General features: G+C 60.8%; 1 protein-coding gene across 3 annotated transcripts in view; it reads left to right on the top strand.

Moving 5' to 3' along the window:
• Positions 1 to 25,707, top strand: part of TTLL8 (tubulin tyrosine ligase like 8) — a 36,092-nt gene extending 10,385 nt beyond the window's left edge. Inside the window, exons 6-13 of one of the 3 annotated variants that reach the window (XM_089307788.1) lie at positions 852 to 966; positions 1,099 to 1,227; positions 3,616 to 3,784; positions 5,312 to 5,460; positions 7,427 to 7,670; positions 8,861 to 9,296; positions 9,812 to 10,280; positions 22,143 to 25,707. In XM_089307788.1, coding sequence (XP_089163914.1) covers positions 852 to 966; positions 1,099 to 1,227; positions 3,616 to 3,784; positions 5,312 to 5,460; positions 7,427 to 7,670; positions 8,861 to 9,296; positions 9,812 to 10,280; positions 22,143 to 22,300 — 1,869 coding nt within the window. In that variant the 3' untranslated portion in view covers positions 22,301 to 25,707. The remainder of the gene's footprint in view (positions 1 to 851; positions 967 to 1,098; positions 1,228 to 3,615; positions 3,785 to 5,311; positions 5,461 to 7,426; positions 7,671 to 8,860; positions 9,297 to 9,811; positions 10,281 to 22,142) is intronic. The other 2 variants (XM_008251456.5, XM_051839224.3) reach the window with 2 other exon arrangements.
• The last annotated feature ends 888 nt before the right edge of the window (positions 25,708 to 26,595 follow it).

Raw genomic sequence — 26,595 nt, 5'->3', positions numbered from 1 at the left:
CCTTGGCACCTCTGCTGACCCCATCTGGCGCCGCAGCCACTGCCACTCCACACCTGCCCCAGCTGCTCTGGGCTCAGCCCCCACCTCCGGGCTCACAGGCCAAGTTGAAGATGGGGGTTGGGGGACTGCCTCCTGGTCCCGCCTGCCCTGCTCCCTGAGGGGCTGTAGGTGCAGAGGAGGCAGCAGGAGTGCCCGACCAGCAGCTGTTCTACCCCCACCTCTCCAGCCTCAGGACCTCTCTCCAGGCGGCCACACCCAGGGTCTGAGGTTCAGGGGCGGGGCCTGGTGGTCCTCGCTCAGGGACAGGTCCCCAGGGACACTTCCGTGGTACACAGGGACCCCTCTGCAGACAAAGCTGGCATGGCCTGCTCTGACCAAGAGGGGACAGATGAGGCAGGGGGAGACCTGACCTCCCTTGGCCCCCTTGGAGCCCCGCTTGTCCTCCTCACGCTCGCCCTGCCTGTCTTACCTGGAAGGTGGCAGCGACCCCTGTGTGTGGTCAGTGCCCAGGGCGGCTCTGCCAGGCCGGGGCTGCCCACTGTAGGGCAGTGCTGCCCCTGCAATGATGCCGTGCATGGAGCCAGTCAGTGGCACTGCCGTCCTGGGCCCCAGGTCTGCTCTGGACGCTGGGGCACAGGGACTCGGGGACAGTCCTGGGCAGTGGACAGAGCCGGGGCCTGGGGCTGTGATCCGGGCCCCGAAGTGCGGCCCCTCCCCTGGAGCCTGAGCCGTCTGACCTCTGAGGCCGACTCGGGGCCTGCAGGTGGAGGCAGCGCCCACCGCGCTGGCAGCCTCTGCAGCCCTCGCCCTCCTCTGGGCCTGGCCTGACGCGCCGCTGTCTGTCTGTGGAGATCGGGCTGTGCCTGAGCATGCGGAGCCTGCCGTGGTACGTCCAGGCCAACCCCGACTCCTTCTTCCCACGCTGCTACGGCCTCTGCACCGAGAGCGAGAAGCAGGAGTTCTTGGGTGAGTGAGACGGGGCCCGGCCTGGGGGGGGGGTGGCTGTGGTCCTGCCTCTGCCCGCTGGGGTGGGCGGCAGACACAGGAGCCTGTGCTGCCGGCTGCGTGTCGAGGCCCAGGCCCTCGCTGTCCTTTCAGACGACTTTCGGCGCACGGCCGCGTCCAGCATCCTCAAGTGGGTGGTCAGCCACCAGAGCTGCAGCAGCAGAAGCAGAGCCAAGGCCAGGAGGGAGGAGGCCAGGGACAGCGACTCAGGCGGCAGGAGAGGTGCGCCGGGTGGGGCGGGCCGGCTCGCAGCTGTCTGTCCTGACACCCGCTTTTCGTTCTGACTGTGGGGCTGGGCTGTCGTAGCCAGACCCTTTGTTTGATTTTTAAGAGAACACATTTTCTTTTTTAAAAAAGTTATTTATTTGGGAGGCAGACACCTTGCATCTGCTGATTCACTCCCCAAGCACTGGCGACAGCCAGGGCCAGGCAAGGCTGACGCACCCCTGCGGCACTGCCTGACAGGTGCACGTTAGCAGGAAGCTGGGGTTGGAAGCAGAGGAGCCGGGACTCGCACCAGGCACTCTGATATGGGATTGGGGGGGCGACTTCACCACTGCGCCCGGCGCCCACCCCGTCCATCTTGTCTACTGTATCCATTGGTGGCCTGTGCCACATCCCATAATCCACGGCAGGCCTGCTGCCATTAGAGATGTGCCTGTGGTGGTGGATTCAGGACTGCAGAGCCCACAGAGCCTTGCTCCGAGTTTATGTTAAGAGCAGTTTGAGGTTCCAAGGCGAACTGCGTGGCCACTTCCCCGGCGACGCCGCGGCCCACGGGCTTCACTTAGAGTTCACTGGACAAACAGGGATTGAGCAGAGAGCAGACGTCGCTCGCTGGTCACCGAGTGAGCAGCCTGTGGTTGGCTGGACGCCGAGCAGCTCCTTACGGGACCCTCGGGGTGGGAAGGCAGGGCGTGCATGGAAGGGGGCTGGCGCTATGGCACCACTGGCTAAGCCACCGCCTGTGACGCCAGCGTCCCGCCTGCTCCCCTTCCGGCTCCCTGCTAAGGTGCCTGGGAAAGCAGTGGGAAATGGCCCAGGGGCTTGGGCCTTGCAGCCATCTAGGGAGTGAACCAGCAGGGAGATCTCTCTCCATCTACCTTGTGAATAAACAAATAAATATGCTTTTAAAAAGCCATAAAACTTTAAAAAAGACACACATGAAGGAACTTAGTCTCATGGGAAAATGGAATTACACATTAGTTTTGGTACAAAACATCTTAAAAATCCACGGTTTTTTCATAATACACATTTTCCATGAAGTCTCCGAAGACCCCTTGCATATATGATTTGAATCTTTTTGCAACAAAATTAGTTTAGCTTATAATTCCATTTTCCCATGAGCCTTTTTAAGAAACCTCATAACTAATGCCCAGCTGCTGCCTGTGGTCAACTGAGTGAGGTTCTGCTTTGCTCATGGGGGAACCTCAGGTCCCTGGACCGCCAGCCAGAGGGGCTCCCGACTGGTAAGCCCCTGCTGAGACACTGTGGATGCCCAGAGTCCACGGCGCACAGGTGGGGCTCCCCGTGGGGGCCAGCCATGGGAGCTGGCAGATGGGTGAGTGACAGGTGGGTCGGGACACATGTCCACTGCTACACGAGGCAGATGAGCTCCACTGCCCCCTGCCCACCCGGACTTTCCCCTGTCCCCGTAGCTTGGCCTTTCTCAGGAGGTCAGCGAGTCGGGGCCCTGGGCAGCCTCTCAACCCTGCCACCTGGGGGTGTGCACGTGCTGTCTGTCGGCAGAGCTTTCTCACGGGCTGACGTCCAGGGGCCTGCCGCTGCTTCCAGGCCCTGGCAGCCATGAGTAAACACTACGGAAACATCTGGAAGCTTCCCGCCAGGCAGACACCGAGGAGCGGCCAGCCGCTGGACGGACGTGCCGCAGGAGAGGGAAGCGGCCAAGCCGCCTCGCCTCCCGCCAGCCGCACACAGCCGTCGCTGCTGCCCCCACAGCCGCGGTGCCCAAGCCCCCGGTGGTGGCGTGTGCTTGGGGCCGCCCTCCTCCAGCCCCAGGGCAGGGGCTTCCTGGGGTGCTCCGTGGCCCCAGGCTGCCGGCTGTGTTCACAGCGTGCTACCAAGCCCCAAGTGTGCGAGCGTCCCCAGGAGCTGGGTGTGGGGTGACGTGGCCAGCGGGTCCAGGTTCAGGGAAGAGACTTGGGTGAGGCCAGCCGGGAGGCAGGCATGTTTACAGGAACAGTACACACTGGGCAGAGAGGGCCAGGGCTCCGCCCGCGGGGCTCTGCGGCACCATCCAGGTGTGGGTGGGGCTCGGGAGGGGCTCGGGTACCACTCACTTCCCGGCCCCTTGTGGAAATGGCGGAAGGGTCGGCCTAAAGGTCAGACGGGGACAGCCTGCAGCTCCAGCTGGTACCGGTTCTAAGGGGTCTGCAGGGAAGGGGGGGAGTTGGGTGGTGCTGGGGGACTCATGGGGCTGCAGCCCAGGTGCTGGGGGTCCTGGGCTCCTCTTTCCCTCATGTGGGAGGGGTGTGCAAGGAGCAGGAGGGCGCGGGCCCCCTGCGCAGACGCAGAAGTGGCCTGCAGAGGGGTGGGCGGGGGCGGGGCAGCGCGGCCCCACAACATCCCGGGGCCTGTGCTTTGCCGCAGATCCCGAGCTCAGGGGCCTCTCGGGGCAGCTGGTGGACGCTGCATGCAGGGTGTGCCAGGCCTACCTGGGGCAGCTGGAGCATGAGGACATCGATGTGCTGGACGCCGCGGAGGAGCTGACCGAGGCCGAGTGGCAGGACCTGACCCAGCAGTACTACTCGCTGGTGCAGTAAGCCCAGGGGCGGGGCCTCCCAGGGGCGTGGGGGCGGGCCCGTGATATATGCTATAAATAGACTGTATAGTACTTATCATCTGAATACGTGCGACTGCACACTACCCTGTTACCACATTGTATGTGCACTGCTCTACACAGCCCTGTTACTGTATTATGGATACTGCTGTTTGCTACTGTGTGTACTTGTGTGTGCTCTATACAGCCCTGTGTTACTGTATTATGTATACTACTGCGTGTGCTCTATACAGCCCTGTGTTACTGTATTATGTATACTACTGCGTGTGCTCTATACAGCCCTGTGTTACTGTATTATGTATACTACTGCGTGTGCTCTATACAGCCCTGTGTTACTGTATTATGTATACTACTGCGTGTTGCTGTGTGTACTCTGTACTACCTGTATCACTGTATTATGTATGTTACTGCATGTTACTCTGCACTACCCCGTATCCCTGTATTATGTATACTACTGTATGTTACTGCATGTTACTGTGTGTACTGTGTGTACTCTGCACTACCCTGTATCCCTGTATATGTATACTACTGTATGTTACTGCATGTTACTGTGTGTACTGTGTGTACTCTGCACTACCCTGTAGCACTGTATATGTATACTACTGTATGTTACTGCGTGTTACCGCGTGTTACTGTGTTACTGTGTGTACTCTGCACTACCCTGTAGCACTGTATATGTATACTACTGTGTGTTACCGCGTGTTACTGTGGTACTGTGTGTACTCTGCACTACCCTGTATCACTGTATATGTGTACTACTGTGTGCTACCGCGTGTTACTGTGGTACTGTGTGTACTCTGCACTTCCCTGTGGCACTGTATATGTGTACTACTGTGTGCTACCGCGTGTTACTGCGTGTTACTGTGTTACTGTGTTACTGTGTGTACTCTGCACTTCCCTGTGGCACTGTATATGTGTACTACTGTGTGCTACCGCGTGTTACTGCGTGTTACTGTGTTACTGCGTGTACTCTGCACTACCCTGTGGCACTGTCACACACACTGCCTCACGTTACTGTTATGTTTATACCACCATGTACACTGTGCACTGCCTATGTTCCTGTTGCGCATGTACTACTGCGTGTGACTGTGAATGCACTCTGCATCGCTGTAGATTTCTGTGTACTGCCGCATATCGCTGTGTCATCTGCGTACCACTACACGTGCCACACGCCTCCCTAAGCAGGGCAGTATCGTGATCCAGTGCCCAGGATGCAAGGTGGCCGCTGAGCGGCACAGGCCTGTGCGGCAGGTCAGCTCACGACCAGGACACTGTCCCGGCACCACCTCTGGCCTGGCCTCCCCTGGGGAGTGCACCCCAGTGCAGATCCACAGACCGGGGTCCTCGCTGTTCACCTGGCCCCGGGCAGGGTCAGCCTCGCAGGGCTGCGTCCCAAGTGTCCCCCGGCCGGCAGGATGCCGTGGCCTGCCCCGGTTTGGCCGTGCCTGGCCCATGGGGTGGGCACCGGCTCCCAGAGCTCACGCGCTCCTGGATCTTGCTCTGCAGCGATGGTGCCTTCATCTGCAATTCGAGGAATTACCTGTCACAGTGCCAGACGCTCCTGCGTAGGATCATGTCCGTGAGCCCTCAGACGGAGATCGACGGGCTCCAGAACATCTGGATCCTGAAGCCTGCGGCCAAGTCCCGGGGCCGAGGTGCGCTCCGGGCGGGCAGGGGCCGCCCGTGGCCAAGTCCCAGGGCCGAGGTGCGCTCCCGGCGGGCAGGGGCCGCCCGTGCATGTGCTCAGCACTGCTGACCCCATCGCCCCTGCCGGCCAGGGAGTCCAGCGGGAGGAGGGACTCACGGGGGCGGGGGGAGGGAGGGGAGGGGCTGCTTAACCAGCTTGGCGCCCCTCACAGTGCTCTGCCTGGCCTGTGTTGGTAGCTCACGGGGCTGTGGTTTTCTGGGTTGCAGGACCCTGATCTTGAGGGTGAGGGGGCTGCTCTTCCTTGTGTTGGCTGCAAACTCCCCTGTGGACACAGGGTCTCCCGGGGGTGGCTCCTCCGCACCGTTTGGTGTCGTCTGTGGTCCCGGTGTTCAGTTTTCTCCCTCACCTCCTGCAGCCGGGCCTGTGTTCTGTTTTCACTCCTAGTGCTGAGCGCTGTAAGGGGTTCAGGGTGGTTTTCTAACCACACTCATCTCTACAAAGGACCCACCTTTGGTTGCATTGTTCCGTTCTGTGAGGACCCCCCCCAGCTCTGACTTAAATGCTAAGTTCATTTATCTCCCGTCTTTGCTGGGCAGTGATAAAAGTTGTGTGGCGACCAAATTCCCTCTGAGCGTGGCTCTGGCTGCATCGTCTTGCTGCTGTTACATCCTCACAGCTCAGTATTGCATTCGGTTTTACTTGCAGTTTGGACACTCTGTTTTCCTGAGTTATTTTTAAGATGTTTACTCACAAGTGGTTCGTCTGCAGATTTTGTGGCATTCAGCTCTGAACACCTTCTGCCCTGGGACACCCCTCTGTCACCTTCTGCCCTGGGACACCCCTCTGTCACCTTCTGCCCTGAGACACCCCTCTGCCACCTTCTGCCCTGGGACACCCCTCTGTCACCTTCTGCCCTGGGACACCCCTCTGCCACCTTCTGCCCTGGGACACCCTCTGTCACCTTCTGCCCTGGGACACCCCCTCTGTCAGAGGGTCCACGGTCTGTGGCATCCTGTGCTCCTTGGGGACCTGTCCTCTCTTGGTGCCCACCCTGCCTGGCTGGGCACAGCGCCCCCACCCCAGGGTCTGTCCTGGGCCCACTCCTCTTCCCAGGCGTCTGTCTCCTTCTGCCCATCACATACCTGCTTCCGCTTCCTCCCGGGGTGCTCGGTGGACACACAGCCCACCATTCAAACCCAGCCGTCCCCTCCCTGCTGGTCACTGGCTGTGGCTTCGTGCTCTTGGCCGGGCCCCGTGTGCTGGCCCAGATGGCCAGGTGTCCATTCACCAACTTAAGAAACTGAAGTCTTGGGGGGTGCTCAGCTCTCCTCGGGGCATCTGTGGACCAGGCTCCCACTGTCAGGCCGGATGTGCTGTGTGACGGACACACGGTGCCCATCTCCGGGGCTCACGGCCAGGACGGCCCTGCTCTCACCTGGACTCGGCGTCCATCATGGGTTGGCGTGGGCAAAGGCCAGGACTCCGTCTTGTGGCATCAGGGCCATCACGGCATGGAGGGTGGCCCCGAGGGTCTGTGGCGGGCACTGCGTGCGGTGCAGAGCTGAGAGCAAGGCCGTAACTTCCCCCGTGCCCCTGTTCGCTGTCAGGAGGCCTGGCTGGGGCGGGCGGCTGGGGAGTGCAAAGCTCAGAGCAGGCAGCGTGGACCCCGCTCCCGTCCTGCCCTTCCCTGGCCCCTCCCTCCGTCCAGGCACCCTCCAGGGTTAGCTCTCACTGCCCACCCCCTGCAGCCCTCTGAAGACCCTGCAGCCCCGCCTGAGGTGCCTGTCTGAGGGCGGAGGCCCAGCAACTGCTCGCTCCATCTTCAAAGTGCCTGCCCTCCTGGGATCTGTGTCCTTGGGGAAGTGTGGGGGCAGCCACCGCAGCCTCACCCCAGCTGTGCACTGCCTGCCCACCCGACTGGGCTGCCTCCATGTCCCAGACCCTAGCCAGGGCTGAGCGCTGGCCTCTTGCAGGCATCACATGCATGGACCGTGTGGAGGAGATCCTGGAGCTGGTGGCCGCGGAGCAGCCGCCCACCAAGGACAGCCGCTGGGTGATCCAGAAGTACATCGAGACGCCCATGCTCATCCACGACACCAAGTTCGACATTCGGCAGTGGTTCCTGGTCACCGACTGGAACCCCTTGACCGTCTGGTTCTACAAGGAGAGCTACCTGCGCTTCTGCACACAGCGCTTCTCGCTGCACAACCTGGACAGGTCAGTGCGAGGTGAGCCTGCTGGCCCCAGAGCCAGCATCCACACCCACGGCGCAACAGGCACTGCCGGCGTGTGGGCGGCACCCCAGAGGCTGAGGCTCAGGCACCCGGGAACGGGGCGCCCCTCTTCTCCCAGGGCCCCGGAGCAGACAGGCTGGTGACAGCCTGCCTGGGAATCCTCGGGAAAGGGCCAGCCACGCGACAGAACGCCCGGCTGCCCGTTGGTGTCCTGTGAGCGTCTCGGGCAGCAGAGCTGGGATTAGGACACCTTGGGGGCTTTGCCAGTCAGAGTCCAGGAAGAGCTGGGGGTTGCTCAGCAGAGACCTTGCTGGGGGCCCCAGGCTGGAGGCCGGGGCCACACCCAGTCACACCCCGAGTCACACCTGGACTCACACCTGGAGTAGGGCCCTGGGGGGGCTTCCAGGAACTCAGCTGCGCCAAAGGAGCCTCCTGGGCCCCTGCCAGCCACACCCCTGCCCCCCGCCCTGCCACGTCACAGGCAAGCCAGGGAGGGCCCCCCACCCTAAAACCACAATTTCAGTTGCTTTAAGAAGATTGATTGATTGCAAGGCAGAGTGACAGAGGAGAGACAGGGCAAGATTTCCCTGAATAGGCACAGCAGCCAGGACTGAACCAAACTGCAGCCAGGAGCCTGGGACTCCATCAGGTCTCCCACGTGGGTGCAGGGGTCCAAGCTTGAGCCATCTCTCCTGGGTGCACCAGCAGGGAGCTGGAGTGGAAGTGGAAGAGCCGGGACTCGATTCGGTGCTGTGATAGGAGAGCTGGGCGTCCCAGGCAGCAGCTCAGCCCACCGCGCCACAGCACCGGCCCCCAGCATTGAAATGTCTGTACCCTGGGGTGTGTGTGGCTTCCACACGGTCGTGGGGGAGGCGTGGCTTCCACTCTTCTGCCCGGCCTGATGGCCTCCTGCCCAGTGCACCTGCGCTCAGAGCGCTTGAGCCTCCCCCGTCCTGGGTGGAACAAGGCAACAGCGCGGGTCCGTTGGCTGGGGCTTTGGGCAGGGGAACTTTTCCACCTGGTCTCACCGGCTCAGCTCTGCCCGGGGGCCTCGTCCAGATGGAACCGAGGCTTGGGAGATGCAGGCTGCGCCGGGGCTGTGGCTGCCCTGCACCAGGGTGGGAGGCCCTTGGGGCGGAGTCCGCCCGGCCTCATGGCCTCCTCGCCTGGCAGTGCTGCCCACCTGTGCAACAACTCCATCCAGAGGAACCTGCAGAATGACAGCGGGCGCAGCCCCCTGCTGCCCGGCCACAACACGTGGACGAGCTCCAGGTTCCAGGAGTACCTGCAGAGGAAGGGCCGCGGGGCCGTGTGGGGCAGCGTCATCTACCCGTCCATGAAGAGGGCCATCAGCCACGCCGTGAGGCTGGCCCAGGACCGCGTGGAGGCGCGCAAGAACAGCTTCGAGCTCTACGGCGCCGACTTCATCCTGGGCAGCGACTTCAAGCCCTGGCTCATTGAGATCAACTCCAGCCCCTCCATGCACCCGTCCACGCCCGTCACGGCCCAGCTGTGCGCCCAGGTGCAGGAGGACACCATCAAGGTGGTGGTGGACCGCAAGCTGGACCGCAACTGTGACACCGGCAACTTCGAGCTCCTGTGGAAGCAGGTGGGCCGCCCGCCCCGCCCCGCCCCGCCCCACCCCAGGACACCCACGGGGAGGACAGAGCCACAGCTGCCCACCCTGCGGCCAGGGCCGGGCAGAGCTGGTCCTGGCTGTGCTCAGAGAAGCCGCTCCGCCCTCCCTGCCCTGAGCCTGGGGCGCCTGGGCGGCCCTGGCCACCCAACCCCAGTGGCCTTGGGGTCCAGCCTTCCCACGTCCAGGACGGGCCTATGTGGCCAGCAGGTGGGAGGCCCCCTGGGCCCTCCTCGGGGTCCTCCAGGGCCCTTTCTGCTTTGGAGACTCTGGACGGCGAGCCTGGCAGGGGCTTTGCCTGTGGACCCCCACCCCTGGGTCGAGTCCCATGTTGTCGGGTCTCACTGGGCTCTCCCTGAAGATGGGGCCCCGTGGGTGACTGAGTGGCCTCAGCATCCCCGGGTGTGAACCCAGCCGGGCCCCTGCAGGACCCGGCCCAGGGACTGGGCCCTTCCCTGCCGGCCCCCTCAACCTGCCCCTCCCCCCAGCCTGCGGTGGAGCTGCCGCCCTTTGGTGGATCCGACCTGTGCGTGCAGGGGGTCAGCGTGCGCAAGCCCAGGAAGCAGACACTGCCCATAGCCAGCTTCAACTTCTCGGCTCCACTCTCCCACCCACGGAGCTCCTCGGCCCTGCCCGGCCCGGCTCGGGGTCCCCCGCGGCTGGCGGTGCAGCGGGGCCCCAGGCTGAAGGAGGAAAAGGTACTTTCCCGCTTGGCACAGCCAGGGCCCCTGAAGAGGGGCTGCCGGAAGGCCGGCTCCACCAAGGCCCCGGCCGAGACAGAGCTTCCCGCCTGTCGCTGTCGTCCCGAGGACAGCAAGGCCCCCAGGAGCACGCTCACTGAGGCCCCGCCCACCAGCCACGAGGATCCAAACCTGTGTGACAGGCAGCCCCTGGCGCCCGCCCTCCAGAGTGGGGACAGCACGGAGGGCGCTCTGTGTCCGTCACCCAGAGTGACAGGTAACCCCGGCGCCCCTCCGCCCCCCTTGTGCATGGAGGGGCGCCCACTCGCCCCAGGCTCCGGGAGGGAGGGACCTGGCCTGGAGCCTCAGCCTGAATTTGGGTGTGAGATTGGCGGCAGTGGGCACTGGTCCTGGGCATGGCATGGGGGTCTTGCAGACTGCCTGGTGGGCAGTGGGTGGGCAACATCTTCGTCTTGGGACTTCTCGGTGTGGCGTGGATCTGGGGTTCGTGGACAGATGAGAGGGCAGCAGCGGCTGGGCGCTCGCAGTCAGTGTGTGGACACAGGGGTGGGGTGGCCACGCTGTGTCTGTGCCCAGGGCATCCCCTGGTGCGGCCTTCAGAGTGTGTGACAAAAAGACCCAGGCCAGAGCAGGTGCATGTGCCCCAGACACAGCAGGCACCTGCTGCTGCCTCCTCCTGGGCGCCTGCCTCTCTCTGGGACAGAGCCTGGCATGCAGCAAGAGCTCAATGTTTGCACAAAGGCATGGGTTGCCCCAGGGGCTCCGAGCAGGAGGACCACTCACTCCCATTGCTCCTGGAGGGCGCCAACAGTGCCCGGGGGCTGCAGCCCAAGCCCCTGCACAGGCCTCTGTGTGGAGAAGCAGCCCCGGGGCCCTGCACAGGCCTCTGTGTGGAGAAGCAGCCCCGGGGCCCTGCACAGGCTGCGCAGGCCCCTGCTGGGCGTGAACTGCAGTGGGCTGGGGGCGTGGGCTGCTGGGGCCACGAGTCACAACCAGGGTGTCAGCAGGACCTCGGGGTGGGGGTGGGGGTCCGTCCTGCCCTGTCTAGCCTCCTGTGACCACCCTGGGGCGGGTGCTGGCAACAGTCCACCCCGAGTCTCTGTGCGGCTTTTCCTGCTGTGTCTCTGTGGTCACGTTGCCTCTTCTCTGAAAGGCAGAGACAGAGACACACAGAGTTTCCATCTGCTGCTTCACTGCCAAAATGTCTGAGCCAGGCCGAAGCTGGGCGCCAGGAGCTCCATCCGGGTCTCCCCGTGGGTGGCAGGGCCAGGCACCTGAGCCATTGCCGCTGCCTCCCAGGGCGCACCTCAGCAGGAGCTGACACTGGAACCGGAACCGGAACTCGGGCCAGAGGTGACGCAAATGCCCGCGCCCAGCTTGCGTCTTCCTTCAAAGGACACATCGTGGTCAGCGCCATACTCCCCCAGGGTGACCCTGCAGGACCCTGCCCCCACATGGGTAGCACGAATCCGGGGGAGCCGCTGTGAGTGGGGCTGAGGCCCGACCGTGTGCCCGCACCCCAGGCGCCTCTCGGGGAGCACGTGGAGCTGGCCTGCGCTGCCCATGCCCTGGCGACTCCCCAGTCCCCCCTTTTCTGTCGTGGGCTCCCTGCGCAGCTGACTGGCGTTGCAGACACCACAGCCACCTCCATCACATCAAGACCTCTGGGGCTGGCCTTTCTCCTGGTGCTGGCTCTGCGGCTGGCTGGGAGGACCCCCCCCCCAGACCCCAGACCCGCACGTTCACACACCCCCACCCCAGACCCCAGACCCGCACATTCACACACCCCCACATCCCCACCCCCCAGACCCACACATTCATATACCCCCACATTCCCACTCCCCACACCCCCACTCCCCCAGACCCGCACATTCCCACACCTCCCACTCCCCCAGACCCCCACTCCCCCACATCTCCACCCCCCAGACCCGCACACTCACATACCCCCACTCCCCCAGACCCGCACATTCACACACCCCCACTCCCCCACTCCCCCAGACCCCCACACATTCACACACCCCCACATTCCCACTCCCCACTCCCCCAGACCTGCACACTCACATACCCCCACATTCCCACTCCCCCACACCCCCACTCCCCCAGACCTGCACACCCCCACACCCCCACTCCCCCAGACCTGCACGCTCCCACACCCCCACTCCCCCAGACCTGCACGCTCCCACACCCCCACTCCCCCACACCCCATGAAGTGGCCTCTCTGTGTCCTGAAGCTTCGGTGTCCAGGTCTCCTAGAGCCTGCTCTCTCGTGCGGGGAACCCATGGTCCCCTTGCATGCGCGCATAGGTCTGTGCCTGGGCTCCAGGCGAGCCGCCCTGGCCTGCTGGTCTGCCGGGGGCCCACGGTGGCAGCCCTGGAGGGCCGGTGTAACCGTCCAGTCAGTGTGGGAGAATGTGGGTTCCCATGTGGGAGGCTGTGAGTTTCCGTGTGGGAGGCCGTGAGTTCCCGTGTGGTAGGAGGCCATGGGTTCCCGTGTCAGAGAATGTGGGTTCCCGTGTGGGAGGAGGCCGTGGGTTCTCGTGTCAGAGAATGTGGGTTCCCGTGTGGGAGGCCGTGGGTTCCCGTGTGGGAGGAGGCCGTGGGTTCTCGTGTCAGAGAACGTGGGTTCCCGTGTGGGAGGCCGTGGGTTCCCGTGTGGGAGGAGGCCGTGGGTTCTCGTGTCAGAGAATGTGGGTTCCCGTGTGGGAGGCCGTGGGTTCCCGTGTGGAAGGAGGCCGTGGGTTCTCGTGTCAGAGAACGTGGGTTCCCATGTGGGAGGCCGTGGGTTCCCGTGTCAGAGAAAGTGGGTTCCCGTGTGGGAGGCCGTGGGTTCCCGTGTCAGAGAACGTGGGTTCCCGTGTGGGAGGCCATGGGTTCCCGTGTGGGAGGCTGTGAGTTCCCATGTGGGAGGCAGCCGTGGGTTCCCGTGTGGGAGGCCGTGGGTTCCTGTGTCAGAGAACATGAGTTCCCATGTGGGAGACCGCGGGTTCCCGTGTGGGAGGAGGCCGTGGGTTCTCGTGTCAGAGAACGTGGGTTCCCGTGTGGGAGGAGGCCGTGGGTTCTCGTGTCAGAGTACGTGAGTTCCCATGTGGGAGGCCGCGGGTTCCTGTGTGGGAGGCCGTGGGTTCCCGTGTGGGAGGCCGTGGGTTCCTGTGTGGACGGGCTTCTCTGCCACACACACTTCCCATCTGTGGACAGGGCAGCTCTCTGCCGACGCCCTTGTGTGGTTTCCTCGTGACTGTCTCGCGTGGTATCTTTTTGTCAAAACTGCACGGAATCTGCAGGCTGCATCTGGCTTGCAGAAGCAGCTTCTGTCCACCAATCTGAAGATGCGTTTGGGTTTTTCACAAACGCAGTGTGTCACCTGATGGAATTTCTCTGTCTTGCGAACACGGAACCTCCCTCTCGTTTCTTATTTCACTGCAACACCCGCGGCCGGCATCGATTCATTCACAGGCACGCTCAGCCTCTGGACGCAGGTGTGCACGCTCCGGTGAGCACTCCTGGTTCACATACGCTCCCCTTGCTTGTCCCTCTGTGGTGGTTTTCATGAGACCCTGCAAACCAGGACCCCACATGGCCCCAGCCCCTGCCCCTGCAAACCAGGACCCCACACGGCCCCTGTCCCTGCCCCTGCAAACCAGGACCCCCCACGGCCCCTGTCCCTGCCCCTGCAAACCAGGACCCCACACGGCCCCTGTCCCTGCAAACCAGGACCCCACACGGCCCCTGTCCCTGCCCCTGCAAACCAGGACCGCCCATGGCCCCTGTCACTGTCCCTGCAAACCAGGACCCCACACGGACCCTGTCACTGTCCCTGCAAACCAGGACCCCCCACGGCCCCTGTCCCTGCCCCTGCAAACCAGGACCCCCCCACGGCCCCTGTCCCTGCCCCTGCAAACCAGGACCCCACACGGCCCCTGTCCCTGCCCCTGCAAACCAGGACCCCACACGGACCCTGTCACTGTCCCTGCAAACCAGGACCCCCACGGACCCTGTCACTGTCCCTGCAAACCAGGACCCCACACGGCCCCCGTCCCTGCCCCTGCAAACCAGGACCCCCACGGACCCTGTCACTGTCCCTGCAAACCAGGACCCCCACGGACCCTGTCCCTGCCCCTGCAAACCAGGACCCCACACGGCCCCCGTCCCTGCCCCTGCAAACCAGGACCCCCACAGCCCCTGTCACTGTCCCTGCAAACCAGGACCCCCCACAGACCCTGTCACTGCAAACCAGGACTGCCCACGGCCCCTGTCACTGTCCCTGCAAACCAGGACCCCACACAGCCCCTGTCACTGTCCCTGCAAACCAGGACCCCACACGGCCCCTGTCACTGTCCCTGCAAACCAGGACCCCACACGGCCCCTGTCCCTGCCCCTGCAAACCAGGACCCCACACGGACCCTGTCACTGTCCCTGCAAACCAGGACCCCCACGGACCCTGTCACTGTCCCTGCAAACCAGGACCGCCCACGGCCCCTGTCACTGTCCCTGCAAACCAGGACCCCCCACGGACCCTGCCCCTGTGGCCCCTGCCCCTGCAAACCAGGACCCCACACGGACCCTGTCACTGTCACTGCAAACCAGGACCCCACACAGCCCCTGTCACTGTCCCTGCAAACCAGGACCACCCACGGCCCCCGCCCCTGCCCCTGCAAACCAGGACCCCACACAGCCCCTGCCTCTGCAACCAGGACCCCACACGGCCCCTGTCCCTGCAAACCAGGACCCCACATGGCCCCTGTCCCTCAAATGAGGACCCTCCCATAGCCCCTACCACTGCAAACCGGGACCCCACACAGGCCTTGCCCCACAACCTCCTTGTCCCAGGTGCACCAGACCTTTGCTGTCCCTTTAATCTCTTATTGCATTTTTATGTGGTCTGCAAAATATGTTTTTGAACTCTGGCTGTCTTTGCTCTTTTTTAAAAAGATTTGTTAATTTTATTTGAAAGGCAGAGTTAGAAACAGAGAGAGAGAGAGAGAGAGAGGTCTTGCCTCCTCTGGTTCACTCCCCAAATGGCCTTATTGGCCAGGGTTAGGCCAGGTCAAAGCCAGGAGCCAGGAGCTTCTTCCAGGTCTCCCACGTGGATGCAGGGGCCCAAGAGCTTGGGCCATCTTCCACTGCTTTCCCAGGCCACAGCAGAGAGCTGGATCTGAAGAGGAGCAGCCGGGACTCGAACCGGCGCCCACATGGGATGCTGATGTCGCAGGTGAAGACTTAGCCTACTATGCCACAGCGCCAGCCCTAAAGGTATCTTTTGTTCAAAACAAAACAAAAACCTCAACTTGAGTATGGTCAAGTGACCAATTTTTTTTTAAAGATTTATTTATTTATTTATTTATTTGAAAGTCAGAGTTACACAGAGAGAAGGAAAGGCAGAGAGAGAGAGAGAGACGGGGAGGGAGGGAGGCAGGGAGAGAGGTCTTCTATCCACTGGTTCACACCCAATTGGCTGGAATGGCCGGAGCTGCGCCAGTCGATCAGGAGCCAAGAGCCAGGAGCTTCTTCCAGGTCTCCCGTGCAGGTGCAGGGGCCCAAGCACTTGGGACATCTGCTGCTGCTTTCCCAGGCCGCAGCAGAGAGCTGGATCGGAAGAGGAGCAGCCAGGACTCAAACCGGCGCCCTTATGGGATGCTGGCACTGCAGATGACAGCTTTACCCGCTACTCCACAGCGCCAGCCCTCCAATCTTTTTATTTTAAACAATTCTATTTTTGTCTTAAAGAATCTTTCTATATCCCAAAATTTTAGAGATTATTTCTCTATATTCATCTCTGAGTTTCAGTCCATCTGGAGTTTATTTTGCCTTTATTCCTGGAAGCCGCGGACTTTTCGTCTACTGAGAACTCCTTCCTTCCTCCCCGGGCGGTGGCCCTCTGCCCACGAGTGCTCCTGGTCGGCAGCCTGGCTTCCGCTCCCCCGCTCCCCTGCTCGGCTGGAATCTGGATGCCAGGCCGCAGTCCTCGGCACCGCATCGTCACAGCTGCTGGGAGAGTTGTCCTTGTTTTCATTTCCTGCTACATAAATGTCAGAATTGTCGCATCCGGTGCCACAAAAAGCCATGAACTCCACAGATCTCGGGCCAGTGTATGGCGCAGCGGCTGAGCTGCCACGTGGGACGCCGGCACCCCGTATCGGTGCCTGGCAGGAGCCCTGGTTTCTCCATTTCCGACTCAGCTCCCTGCTGGTGAGCACCCGGGAAGCAGCAGCGATGACTCAGGAGCTTGGGCCCCTGCCGCCCGCCTGGGGGACCCCGGAGGTGTCCCGCGCTCCTGGCTGCAGCCTGGCCCAGCCCTGGCTGTTGCAGGCACGGAGGAGAGAGCCAGGGAATGGAAGACTTCTCGCTGTCTGTCTCTCTGCCTTTCAAGTCAGATGAAAATAAGTTTGTTATCCATAGATCAATTTGGAACCAATTTTTTTTTTTGAAGGTATGTTTCTTTATGGAACATGGACTCATTTTATTATTTGAGCCCACCCAGTTTTCTATTTTATTATTATTTTTATTTTTTATTTTTTTTAACTTTTATTTAATGAATATAAATTTCCAAAGTACGACTTATGGATTACAATGGCTTCCCCCCAATAACGTCCCTCCCACCCGCAACCCTCCCCTTTCCCACTCCCTCTCCCCTTCCATTCACATCAAGATTCATTTTCGATTATCTTAATATACAGAAGATCAGCTTAGTATACATTAAGTAAAGATTTCAACAGTTTGCTCCCACACAGAAACATAAAGTGAAAAATGATAGATGATTTTTTAAATGATGATGAAATCAGATCAGACCTATTGTCATGTTTAATCCCAATGAGAGTCAAGTTGGGAATTGATAATTTCTTTTTTCTTTCTTTCTTTTTTTTTTTTACAGAAGATCAGTTTAGAATGCATTAAGTAAAGATTTCAATAGTTTGCACCCCCATAGAAACACAAAGTGAAATATACTGTTTGAGTACTCGTTATAGCATTAAATCTCAATGTACAGCACACTAAGGACAGAGATCCTACATGAGGAGTAAGTGCACAGTGACTCCTGTTGTTGACTTTACAAATTGACACTCCTGTCTATGGCATCAGTAATCTCCCTATGCTCCAGTCATGAGTTTCCAACGCTATGGAAGCCCTCTGAGTTCTCCGACTCTTATCTTGTTTAGACAAGGTCATAGTCAAAGTGGAGGTTCTCTCCTCCCTTCAGAGAAAGGTACCTCCTTCTTTGAAGACCTGTTCTTTCCACTGGGATCTCACTCACAGAGATCTTTTTGCCAGAGTGTCTTGGCTTTCCATGCCTGAAATACTCTCATGGGCTTTTCAGCCAGATCCGAATGGCTTTAGGGCTGATTCTGAGGCCAGAGTGCTATTTAGGACATCTGCCATTCTATGAGTCTGCTGAGTATCTCGCTTCCCATGTTGGATCACTCTCCCCTTTATTTATTCTATCGGTTAGTGTTAGCAGGTACTAGACTTGTTTATGTGCTCCCTTTGACTCTTAGTCCTTTCATTATGATCAATTGTGAACTGAAACTGATCACTTGGAATAGTGAGATGGCATTGGTACATGCCACCTTGATGGGATTGAATTGGAATCCCCTGGTATGTTTCTAACTCTACCATTTGGAGCAAGTCAGCTTGAGCATGTCCCAAATTATACATCTCTTCCCTCTCTTATTCCCACTCTTATGTTTAACAAGGATCACATTTCAGTTAATTTTTAACACTTAAGAATAACTGTGTGATAATTACAGAATTAAACCAGTCATATTAAGTAGAACAGACAAAAAAGATACTAAGAGGGATAATGTATTGAGTTGTTCATTAACAGTCAGGACTATGCTGATCAAGTCACCATTTCTCATAGTGTCCATTTCACTTCAGGAGGTTTCCTTTTTGGTGTTCAGTCAGTTGTCACCGATCAGGGAGAACATACGGTATTTGTCCCTTTGGGACTGGCTTACTTCACTCAGCATGATGTGTTCCAGATTCCTCCATTTTGTTGCAAATGACTGGATTTCGTTGTTTCTTACTGCGGTATAGTATTCTAAAGAATACATATCCCATAATTTCATTATCCAGTCTACCGTTGATGGGCATGTAGGTTGGTTCCAGGTCTTGGCTATTGTGAATTGTGCTGCGATAAACATTAGGGTGCAGACCGCTTTTTTGTTTGCCAATTTAAACTCCTTTGGGTAAATTCCAAGGAGTGGGATGGCTGGGTCGAATGGTAGGGTTATATTCAGGTTTCTGAGGAATCTCCAGACTGACTTCCATAGTGGCTTGACCAGTTTGCATTCCCACCAACAGTGGGTTAGTGTCCCTTTTTCCCCACATCCTCGCCAGCATCTGTTGTTGGTAGATTTCTGTATGTGAGCCATTCTAACCGGGGTGAGGTGAAACCTCATTGTGGTTTTGATTTGCATTTCCCTGATTGCTAGTGACCTTGAACATTTTTTCATGTGCCTATTGGCCATTTGGATTTCCTCTTTTGAAAAATGTCTATTGAGGTCCTTGGCCCATCTCTTAAGTGGGTTGTTTGTTTTGTTTTTGTGGAGTTTCTTGATCTCTTTGTAGATTCTGGTTATTAACCCTTTATTTGTTGCATAGTTTGCAAATATTTTTTCCCATTCTGTCGGTTGTCTCTTCACTCTCCTGACTGTTTCTTTTGCAGTACAGAAACTTCTCAATTTGATGCAATCCCAATAGTTGATTTTGGCTTTGACTGCCTGTGCCTCCCGGGTCTTTTCCAGAAACTCTTTGCCTGTGCCAATATCTTGAAGGGTTTCTCCAATGTTCTCTAATAACTTGATGGTGTCCGGTCGTAGATTTAGGTCTTTAATCCATGTTGAGTGGATTTTTGTGTAAGGTGTAAGGTAGGGGTCTTGCTTCATGCTTCTGCACGTGGAAATCCAATTTTCCCAGCACCATTTATTGAATAGACTGTCCTTGCTCCAGGAATTGGTTTTGGATCCTTGATCAAATATAAGTTGGCTGTAGATGTTTGGGTTGATTTCTGGTGTTTCAATTCTGTTCCATTGGTCTATCCATCTGTTTCTGTACCAGTACCATGCTGTTTTGATTACAACTGCCCTGTAGTATGTCCTGAAATCTGGTATTGAGATGCCTCCAGTTTTGTTTTTGTTGTACAAGATTGCTTTAGCTATTCGAGGTCTCCTGTGTCTCCATATGAATTTCAGCATCATTTTTTCTAGATCTGAGAAGAATCTCTTTGGTATCCTGATTGGAATTGCGTTGAATCTATAAATTGCTTTTGGGAGAATGGACATTTTGATGATGTTGATTCTTCCAATCCATGAGCATGGAAGATTTTTCCATTTTTTGTTTCTTCTTCTATTTCTTTCTTTAAGATTTTGTAATTCTCATCGAAGAGATCTTTAACGTCCTTGGTTAAGTTTATTCAATTTGGAACCAATTGACAAGTGAGTGAGACGATGTCTTCCTACCCATGAACACGATGTAGCCTCGTTTAGGTGTCACCCCTCTCCCTGATGAGACCACATGCGTGGTTTATTAGAGTCCCTTATGTAGTTGGAATTGTGGTGTCGCTCATGCCACCATCTCTGTTGGCGGAAAGAATGCAAATGACATTTCTACATTAATTTTTCTATGAACCTCTAAAACTCATTACCCATAACAATTTGTATTTTTTTTTTAGTCTTTTGTGTAAAAACTTCTATCACGTACAGAAGTTTTAACTCCTCCGTTAGGATGTTGCCTCACTCGCACGCCACGTCTTGTTGCTGGCCGCGTCCCACAGAGAGCCAGGCACCGCGTGTAACGCCTGATGCTAATGGTCCCGTTTGAGACGGAATCGGCCCCGGTGTTGCAGAGCCCTCCGTGAGTGTGCAGGTGCTGTGCAGTGCCGAAGACGCTGCTTTGTCCTTCCAAGAACCCCGCGCAGGCTGCATTTCCTTGGGGCCTGTTCCCAGCCGCAGGGCTGGACAGCGGGGCCGATGGCGCCAGTCGATGCCTGGCCACAGGTTTTTATTCCCACTACTGTTAGTAAGCGCTTTGGACGCAGCTCCCGGCTCAGGCGGTTAGGGATAGAGCTGCCGGGACACGGCTGAGCCTGGCAGAGGCGCAGCGGCAACTCCGTGAGCCGGAGTCGCCCACTCCTGCGGTGCTACGTGGTGGAGTCACGGTAGCGCTTCAGTCTGCATCTCATGTGCACACGCCTTCTGTTGGCCTGCTGTGGGAGGAGCTCCTCACGTAGGTGGGAGCCGGGCCTCGGCGGTGTGTGTATCCCAGGGGCCTCCCCGTTCCGTGATCCACCCGCCTCTCTGAGCACAGACGCACAGCCACTGCTGATTGCAATATACGAGCTGCACGTCCTGTCCTCTGTTAGAAATCTCTGCTCATCCCACAGCCACTGCACCCTGTCTCCCCCCACATCACACCTGCCCGAGCCTGGGGTCCACAGTGACGACGCTGTCACCATACTCTGCTCCTGTCGTCCGTCTGTGCTGGGGGCCCCTGGGGAGGGCTGAGCTGGCTCCACCTGTGGGCTCCGGCTCACTCCTGTCTCCTCTGTGGGGCCTGTGGCTCCCGTGAATCCTGTCACATGGCAGAAGGCAGATGTGCGAGTGGGTGGACCAACCGTGCCGGCACGTAGAGGCTTCTGCACACCGCTGCTCTGCCCACGACCCCTGGCCACACTCCCTCCAGGGTGCAGGGGTCTCTCAACTGCAAGGGGAAGGTGGAGGAGGCCTCGTCCCAGTGGCAGGACCGGCTGGTGCCAAGCTGGTGCCGCGTCCGGGCTCCTGCCACCTGCAGACTGGAGTCTCTGTCAGGGAGCAGCTTCACGTGGGTGACCACAGCCCCAGCCAGAGGGCGGCAGGGATGGGCGCGGCTCCCGTAGGGCCTGCCTCCTGCAGCCAGCCCCGCCCTGCCCCGCCCCACCCCCAGTCCCCAGTAGGGGTTGGGAGCCATGTTGGGGATCTCCTGAGGGTCCCCTGAGCCGTGTTGGGGTTCCGTGTGTTGGGGTTCTGTGAGCCATGTTCGGGGGTTCCGTGAGCCATGTCGGGGGCATACTGAGCAGTGTTGGGGTTCCATGAGCCGTGTTGAGGTCCCATAAGCTGTGCTGGGGCTCCGTGAGCCGTGTTGGGAGGCATATGGGAGCCTGGTGGGGGGATACTGAGCCGGGTTGCGGCTCCGGGAGCCGTGGTCAGTGTCCCCGGCCGCGCGGGCAGATGGGTTTCCCAGGCTGCACACTCAAACATGCGACGGCCCTCCTGAGACTTGCGGGCTTCCCGTGTTGATTTCCTGGGGGTTTTGTTTTTCATTCTGAGAGCTGTCAGAGCTGTGGGTTTTCCACCCGTGTCAAGTGGAGGACGCCTTTCTCCATGCTTCATCTGTTTTACTTATTTGAAGGGGAGGGGGAGGGGAAGAGAGAGGTCTTCCATCCGCCGGTTCACCCCGCGAGTGGCCGCGACGGCTGGAGCCGGGCCCATCCCGGGCCAGGAGCCAGGAGCTTCTTTGGGGTCTCCCAGGCGGGTGCAGGGTCCCAAGGCCTTGGGCCGTCTTCCCTGCTTTCCCGGGCTATGGCCGAGAGCCGGACGGGAAGCGGAGCAGCCGGGACTGGGCCGGCGCCCACGCGGGGCGCCGCACTCCTCCGTGCTCAGCGGCCGCTGGTTGTCGGGTCAAAGCGCCCACCCTGGGGTGGGCGGGGTCTAGGGCGGTGGGCGTGTCCTGGGTGGACGGACAAAGGGTCCGCGGCCGCGCCCCAGGCCAGGTTTTTCTGTGAGCTGGGGTAGGCCAGGGGCGGCCCACGCGGGAGAGGTGGGCGGCCTGGGGCAGGGCTGGGGCGGAGGCCAGGGCGGGGCCTGCGCGGGGCGCGGTCGGGGAGCGGGCCTCTGTGGGCGTGGCCGGCAGCGGGGCGTGATCGGGGCGTGGCCCTCTGTGGACGGGCCTCGCGCCGGGGAGGGCGCGGCCGGGGAAGACCCCTGGGCGCAGGGCGGGGCCGAGACGTGGCTTCAGGTCTGGGCTGTGGGCTCACGGGCGACCCGCGGCGGCGGGGGGCGGGAGGGGGCTGGGGGCGGGGCCTCGGGCATGGGAGGGCGTGGCCTGGGCGGGCGGCGCAGCCTTCGCTCAGGCCCCTCTCTCTCCCCAGGGCCGCCGAGCGACCTGCGAGCGCCATGCCTAGTGTGCCAGGGCCCCCTGCCGCCCACGCGGCCATGCAAGCGCTGCCGCTCCTTCTGCGCCTCCGTGCTGCAGGGCGCCACCTTCGTGCCGCTGGGCGGCGGGCGGGACGGGCCGTGGACGCTGTGAGGCCGCTGGGACGCCTGCGCGCAGCTGCGGGACCGTGTATACAAAGCTATTGCAACGTCGTGTGCCTGTCACTGTGGTGTTTCCTGCGGAGCCCCGCCCCCGCCCCCGCCCGCGCCTGCCCCGCTGCCCCTGTGGCCGCGCGGCCCACAACCCGGTGCCCTCCCTGGAGGCCGCCCCGCCCGTTTGTTAAATGCACCGGGTCCGCTGGTGCTGAGTGATGGCTCCCAAGGGGGCGTCCACCTGGGTTGGGCCCTGCCCTGTGGTGGTCAGCGGTCCTCTGGGCCACGCAGGTCCTCCAGGGAGACGCAGGTGTGGGGAGAGTCCCGAGGCCTCTGGGGGCCACCAGGACCGCACAGCACAGGAAGACCAGCCGGCATCCGCTGTGGACACCCGGAGGGCCTGCGTGGCCTGACTTGGGCCCCAGTGCAGCAGTGTGCAGCTGGCTGTGGGCAGAGCCCTCATGGGGGAGTTCAGGGGTGCGGGGTGGGGCGTGTCCAGCCCCTGGGGCGAGACAACCGCAGGGGGACTTGAAGTTCAATAAAGCCGAGCAGGCTGACCTGTGAGCTGAGGACTTTATGGGCCCGAATGGTCCCCGCCCCGGAAGGGCTCCTGGGTTCCGGGCCGTCACAGGAGCGGCTCTCCCGGGCACGCCTGTCCTGCCCACCACACGAGGCCCTCGCAGGCTCTGGACTGCAGACCATGAGCTCCCGGCAGACCACCGAGTGCGTGGCCATCACAGCACAGAAAACCGGTACTGCGGGCCCAGGGCCCCAGCGCTTGGGGGCTGCACAGGAGCCCCTGGGGCCTCAGGTGTAAGGGGGAGGGGAGGGGCTCCACACCTGCCCCCGTCCTGAGGTCCCCGCCCTGCAGCCCCTATGGCATGGCACAAGGCCACCTAGTGGTGAGCCTGACTTGGGGGGGCACGGTGAGGGGCTCCAGTGTGATGGCCCACCGGGTGTCTGCCTCTCTCGGTCTCCTCTGGGCCCTGCCCATGGGTACGAGAGAGACCCTCACAGGCCCTGCTGGCGGGAGCGGGAGCCTGCCCTGGCGGCCATCCTGGGCTCCAGACGGAACAGCTGCTGTTGGCCACACACAGGGTTTGACTGGCACTGGGTTTTTCCCTCCAAATGCCGGGGCCCAGGCACACATAGCTGGGGAAGGCTTGCCCAGTGCCCAGCGCCCAGCGGTGACCACAGACGTGTCAAGTCTCCCAGGGCTCAGCCCAGGCTGGGCCAAGGTGGAGGCTCTGGCCAGGTGGGTGGGAAGCCAGGGAGTGGGCTGTGGCACCTGGGTGGGGGCGATGCCGGCCGGGTGTCCCTGCCACGTCCCCTCCCCGGCACTAGAACCCGTCTCCCCAGGCCTGGGTCTGCTCCATGAGGCCCACGTCCTCTCCTCTCACAGCCCCTCCAGCTCCCCGCAGGTTGGAGTCGTCCCTGGGGGGCCCCTGTGCCCAGTCGGGGCCCTCACACCCCCACTGTATGTCATGAGGAGGCTCAGCAGGTTAAGGCCGCTTGGGAAGCTGGTGTCCCACATCCAAATGCAGTTCGAGTCCCAGCTGCTCCACTTCCGACCCAGCTCCCTGCTGTGACCTGGGAAAGCAGTGGAAGATGGCCCAAGCGCCTGGCCCTGCACCTGCGTGGGAGACCTGGAGAAGCTCCTGGATCCTGATCAGCCCAGCTCCGGCCATTGCGGCTATTTGGGGAGTGAACCAATGGATAGAAGACCTCTGTCTCTCTCACTTTCTCTGCCTTTCAAATAATTAGAGAGAGAGAGAGAAACCAGAGTGCTTTGCTAAGTGCACTGGCCTGAGGCCCGTGCTCTACCTCCCCAGCCCCCAGCCCCCAACCCTGCAGAGGGCACACATGGCCACCATCTGCAGCCCACCCAGGCTGTCCCTGCTCAGGGCCTCTGGGCTGTGCCCACCTGGCAAACACCTGTCCACCTGACTGCCCCTCTTCTGAGGATGGAGCTCTGGGTCAGAGTCTGGCGGCCAGGGTGGCCCCTTCGGCGGGGGGACATTAGGACCTAGGCGTGCCTGGGGGAGCAGTGACAGCCACCAGGGACAAGGCCAGACCATGCCTGGCCACACAGCCCTCCCCCACCACAGTGGACCTGACATCCCAGAGGTGGGGTGGGGGTCTGAGCCTGCCGAGGCCAGGGGGAGCCTTGGGACCCAGCTGGGGGTGGGCAGGGCCCATAGCAGGCTTTGGTGTCCCACGGTGACCATGCACCCCTGTTCAAGGCCACGCTCGGACCCCAGCTGCCCACTGGGATGGGAAGGGGAGAGGCCGCTGGGACTCAGTGCCCAGTTTCCAGGGGGAGCATCGCCCCACCTCCAGCCAGGACCCTGGGGCCACTGCGCCGGCCTGGGAGCCGCTGGCCTCCCCTCCAGCCAGGACCCTGGGGCCACTGCGCTGGCCTGGGAGCCGCTGGCCCCGCCTCCAGCCAGGACCCTGGGGCCACTGCGCCGGCCTGGGAGCCGCTGGCCCCGCCTCCAGCCAGGACCCTGGGGCCACTGCGCCGGCCTGGGAGCCGCTGGCCCCGCCTCCAGCCAGGACCCTGGGGCCACTGCGCCGGCCTGGGAGCCGCTGGCCTCCCCTCCAGCCAGGACCCTGGGGCCACTGCGCCGGCCTGGGAGCCGCTGGCCTCCCCTCCAGCCAGGACCCTGGGGCCACTGCACCAGCCTGGGAGCCACTTGCCCCACCTCAAGCCGCACCTGCTCAGAAGCCCCGCCCCGCGGGAGGCGGTAAGGTCACTGACCCTGGTTCCCACTGACCCGTGTTTGCCTGTGGTGAGCCCTGGAGGTCTGTGTGCCACACACAGTCACCCACGAGTGTGTCAGCACCCACGGACCCTGGGCCCCCAGCGCTGGGAGCACCCAGAGCACTCTCCTGGGTCAGAATCCTCGCTGCGACACCAGGACAGGCCCAGACAAACCGGGACCCAGGCCCACCCTTGTGTGGGGGAGGCCTCGTTAGGCTGAGAAGACCAGGGAGGAGGGGCCTCGAGCTGCTGGACCTACAGGGACACCTGCCGGCCTCACAGAGAAGCGTGGCAGGCGGCCCCCGGTGTGCGCCAGAGGGTGGACGCCCTGATTCCCTGCACCCCACGCGCTCCACACACAAGACGCAGACCCCCAGACGGGGTTTTCAGAAGGAGCGGGCAGTGCAGGACGAGGCGAAGGCCCAGCCCCGACGCAGAGGAGGTGGGGAGAGCTCGTGGACCCCGCTGGATCCAACAGCACAGACGTCGGGTGCCCGGCGATCCAGGACCGGTCCGTACCCGGCAAGTACCGGCAACAGCAGACGTCGGGTGCCCGGCGATGCAGAGCCAGGTCCGTACCCGGCAAGCATCGGCAACAGCAGACGTCGGGTGCCTGGCGATGCAGAGCCAGGTCCATACCCAGCAAGCACCAGCAACAGCAGACGTCGGGTGCCCGGCGGTGCAGGACCGGTCCGTGCCCGGCAAGCACCGGCAACAGCAGACGTCGGGTGCCCGGCGGTGCAGGACCGGTCCGTGCCCGGCAAGCACCGGCAACAGCAGACGTCGGGTGCCCGGCGGTGCAGGACCGGTCCGTGCCCGGCAAGCACCGGCAACAGCAGACGTCGGGTGCCCGGCGGTGCAGGACCGGTCCGTGCCCGGCAAGCACCGGCAAGACTGCAGGAGCCGTGGCAGGCAGTCTGCTGAAGATGCGGCCACGGCAGACAGGAGCGGCCCCTTCACGTGGTTCTCACGGCAGGCAGCTGTGACCGTGGCTGCCCCGTCCCCTCTCGGCTACACCTGTTCAACCTCCAGGTGTCTTTTTACAGAAGGTGAATGGGGGGGGGGGCAGCATCCTGTACCGGAGTCCCTGGGATCAAATCCCAGCTCCGCCTCCAACCCAGCTTCCTGCCAGTGCACCGCAGGAAGCGGCAGGTGCTGGGGCCCCTCCCCCCAACGTTGAAGACCCGGGTTGAGTTCCAGCTCCCAGCCTCAGCGTGGCAGCTACGCTGTTGCTGCGCTGGTATTTGGGGGGACAAAGCAGCAGGTGGGAGATAGTGCGCTCGCTCGAGCGCTCTCTCTCTCGGCCTCCCAAATAATGGAAATGAAAATTGGAAGAAAAAATATATACGTGGCACAGAGGACTAGTATTTACAATATGTAAAGAACACAATTAAAAGCCAGAAAAAACACACTTAAAATTAAATGATCAGTTTATGTTACGAATGTTTTACTAAATTAAAAATAAAGAGGACAACCCAAGTCAGCATTTGGTGAGACATCTCACCAACTGGATAGACGGCTTTTAGGCCCAG

Source organism: Oryctolagus cuniculus, chromosome 11 (genome assembly GCF_051225735.1).
Source record: "Oryctolagus cuniculus isolate XC-2025 breed Fujian yellow rabbit chromosome 11, ASM5122573v1, whole genome shotgun sequence".
Lineage (NCBI taxonomy): Eukaryota > Metazoa > Chordata > Mammalia > Lagomorpha > Leporidae > Oryctolagus > Oryctolagus cuniculus.
Note: the sequence above shows the minus strand (reverse complement) of the source record. Positions and strands in the feature narration are given on the sequence as shown.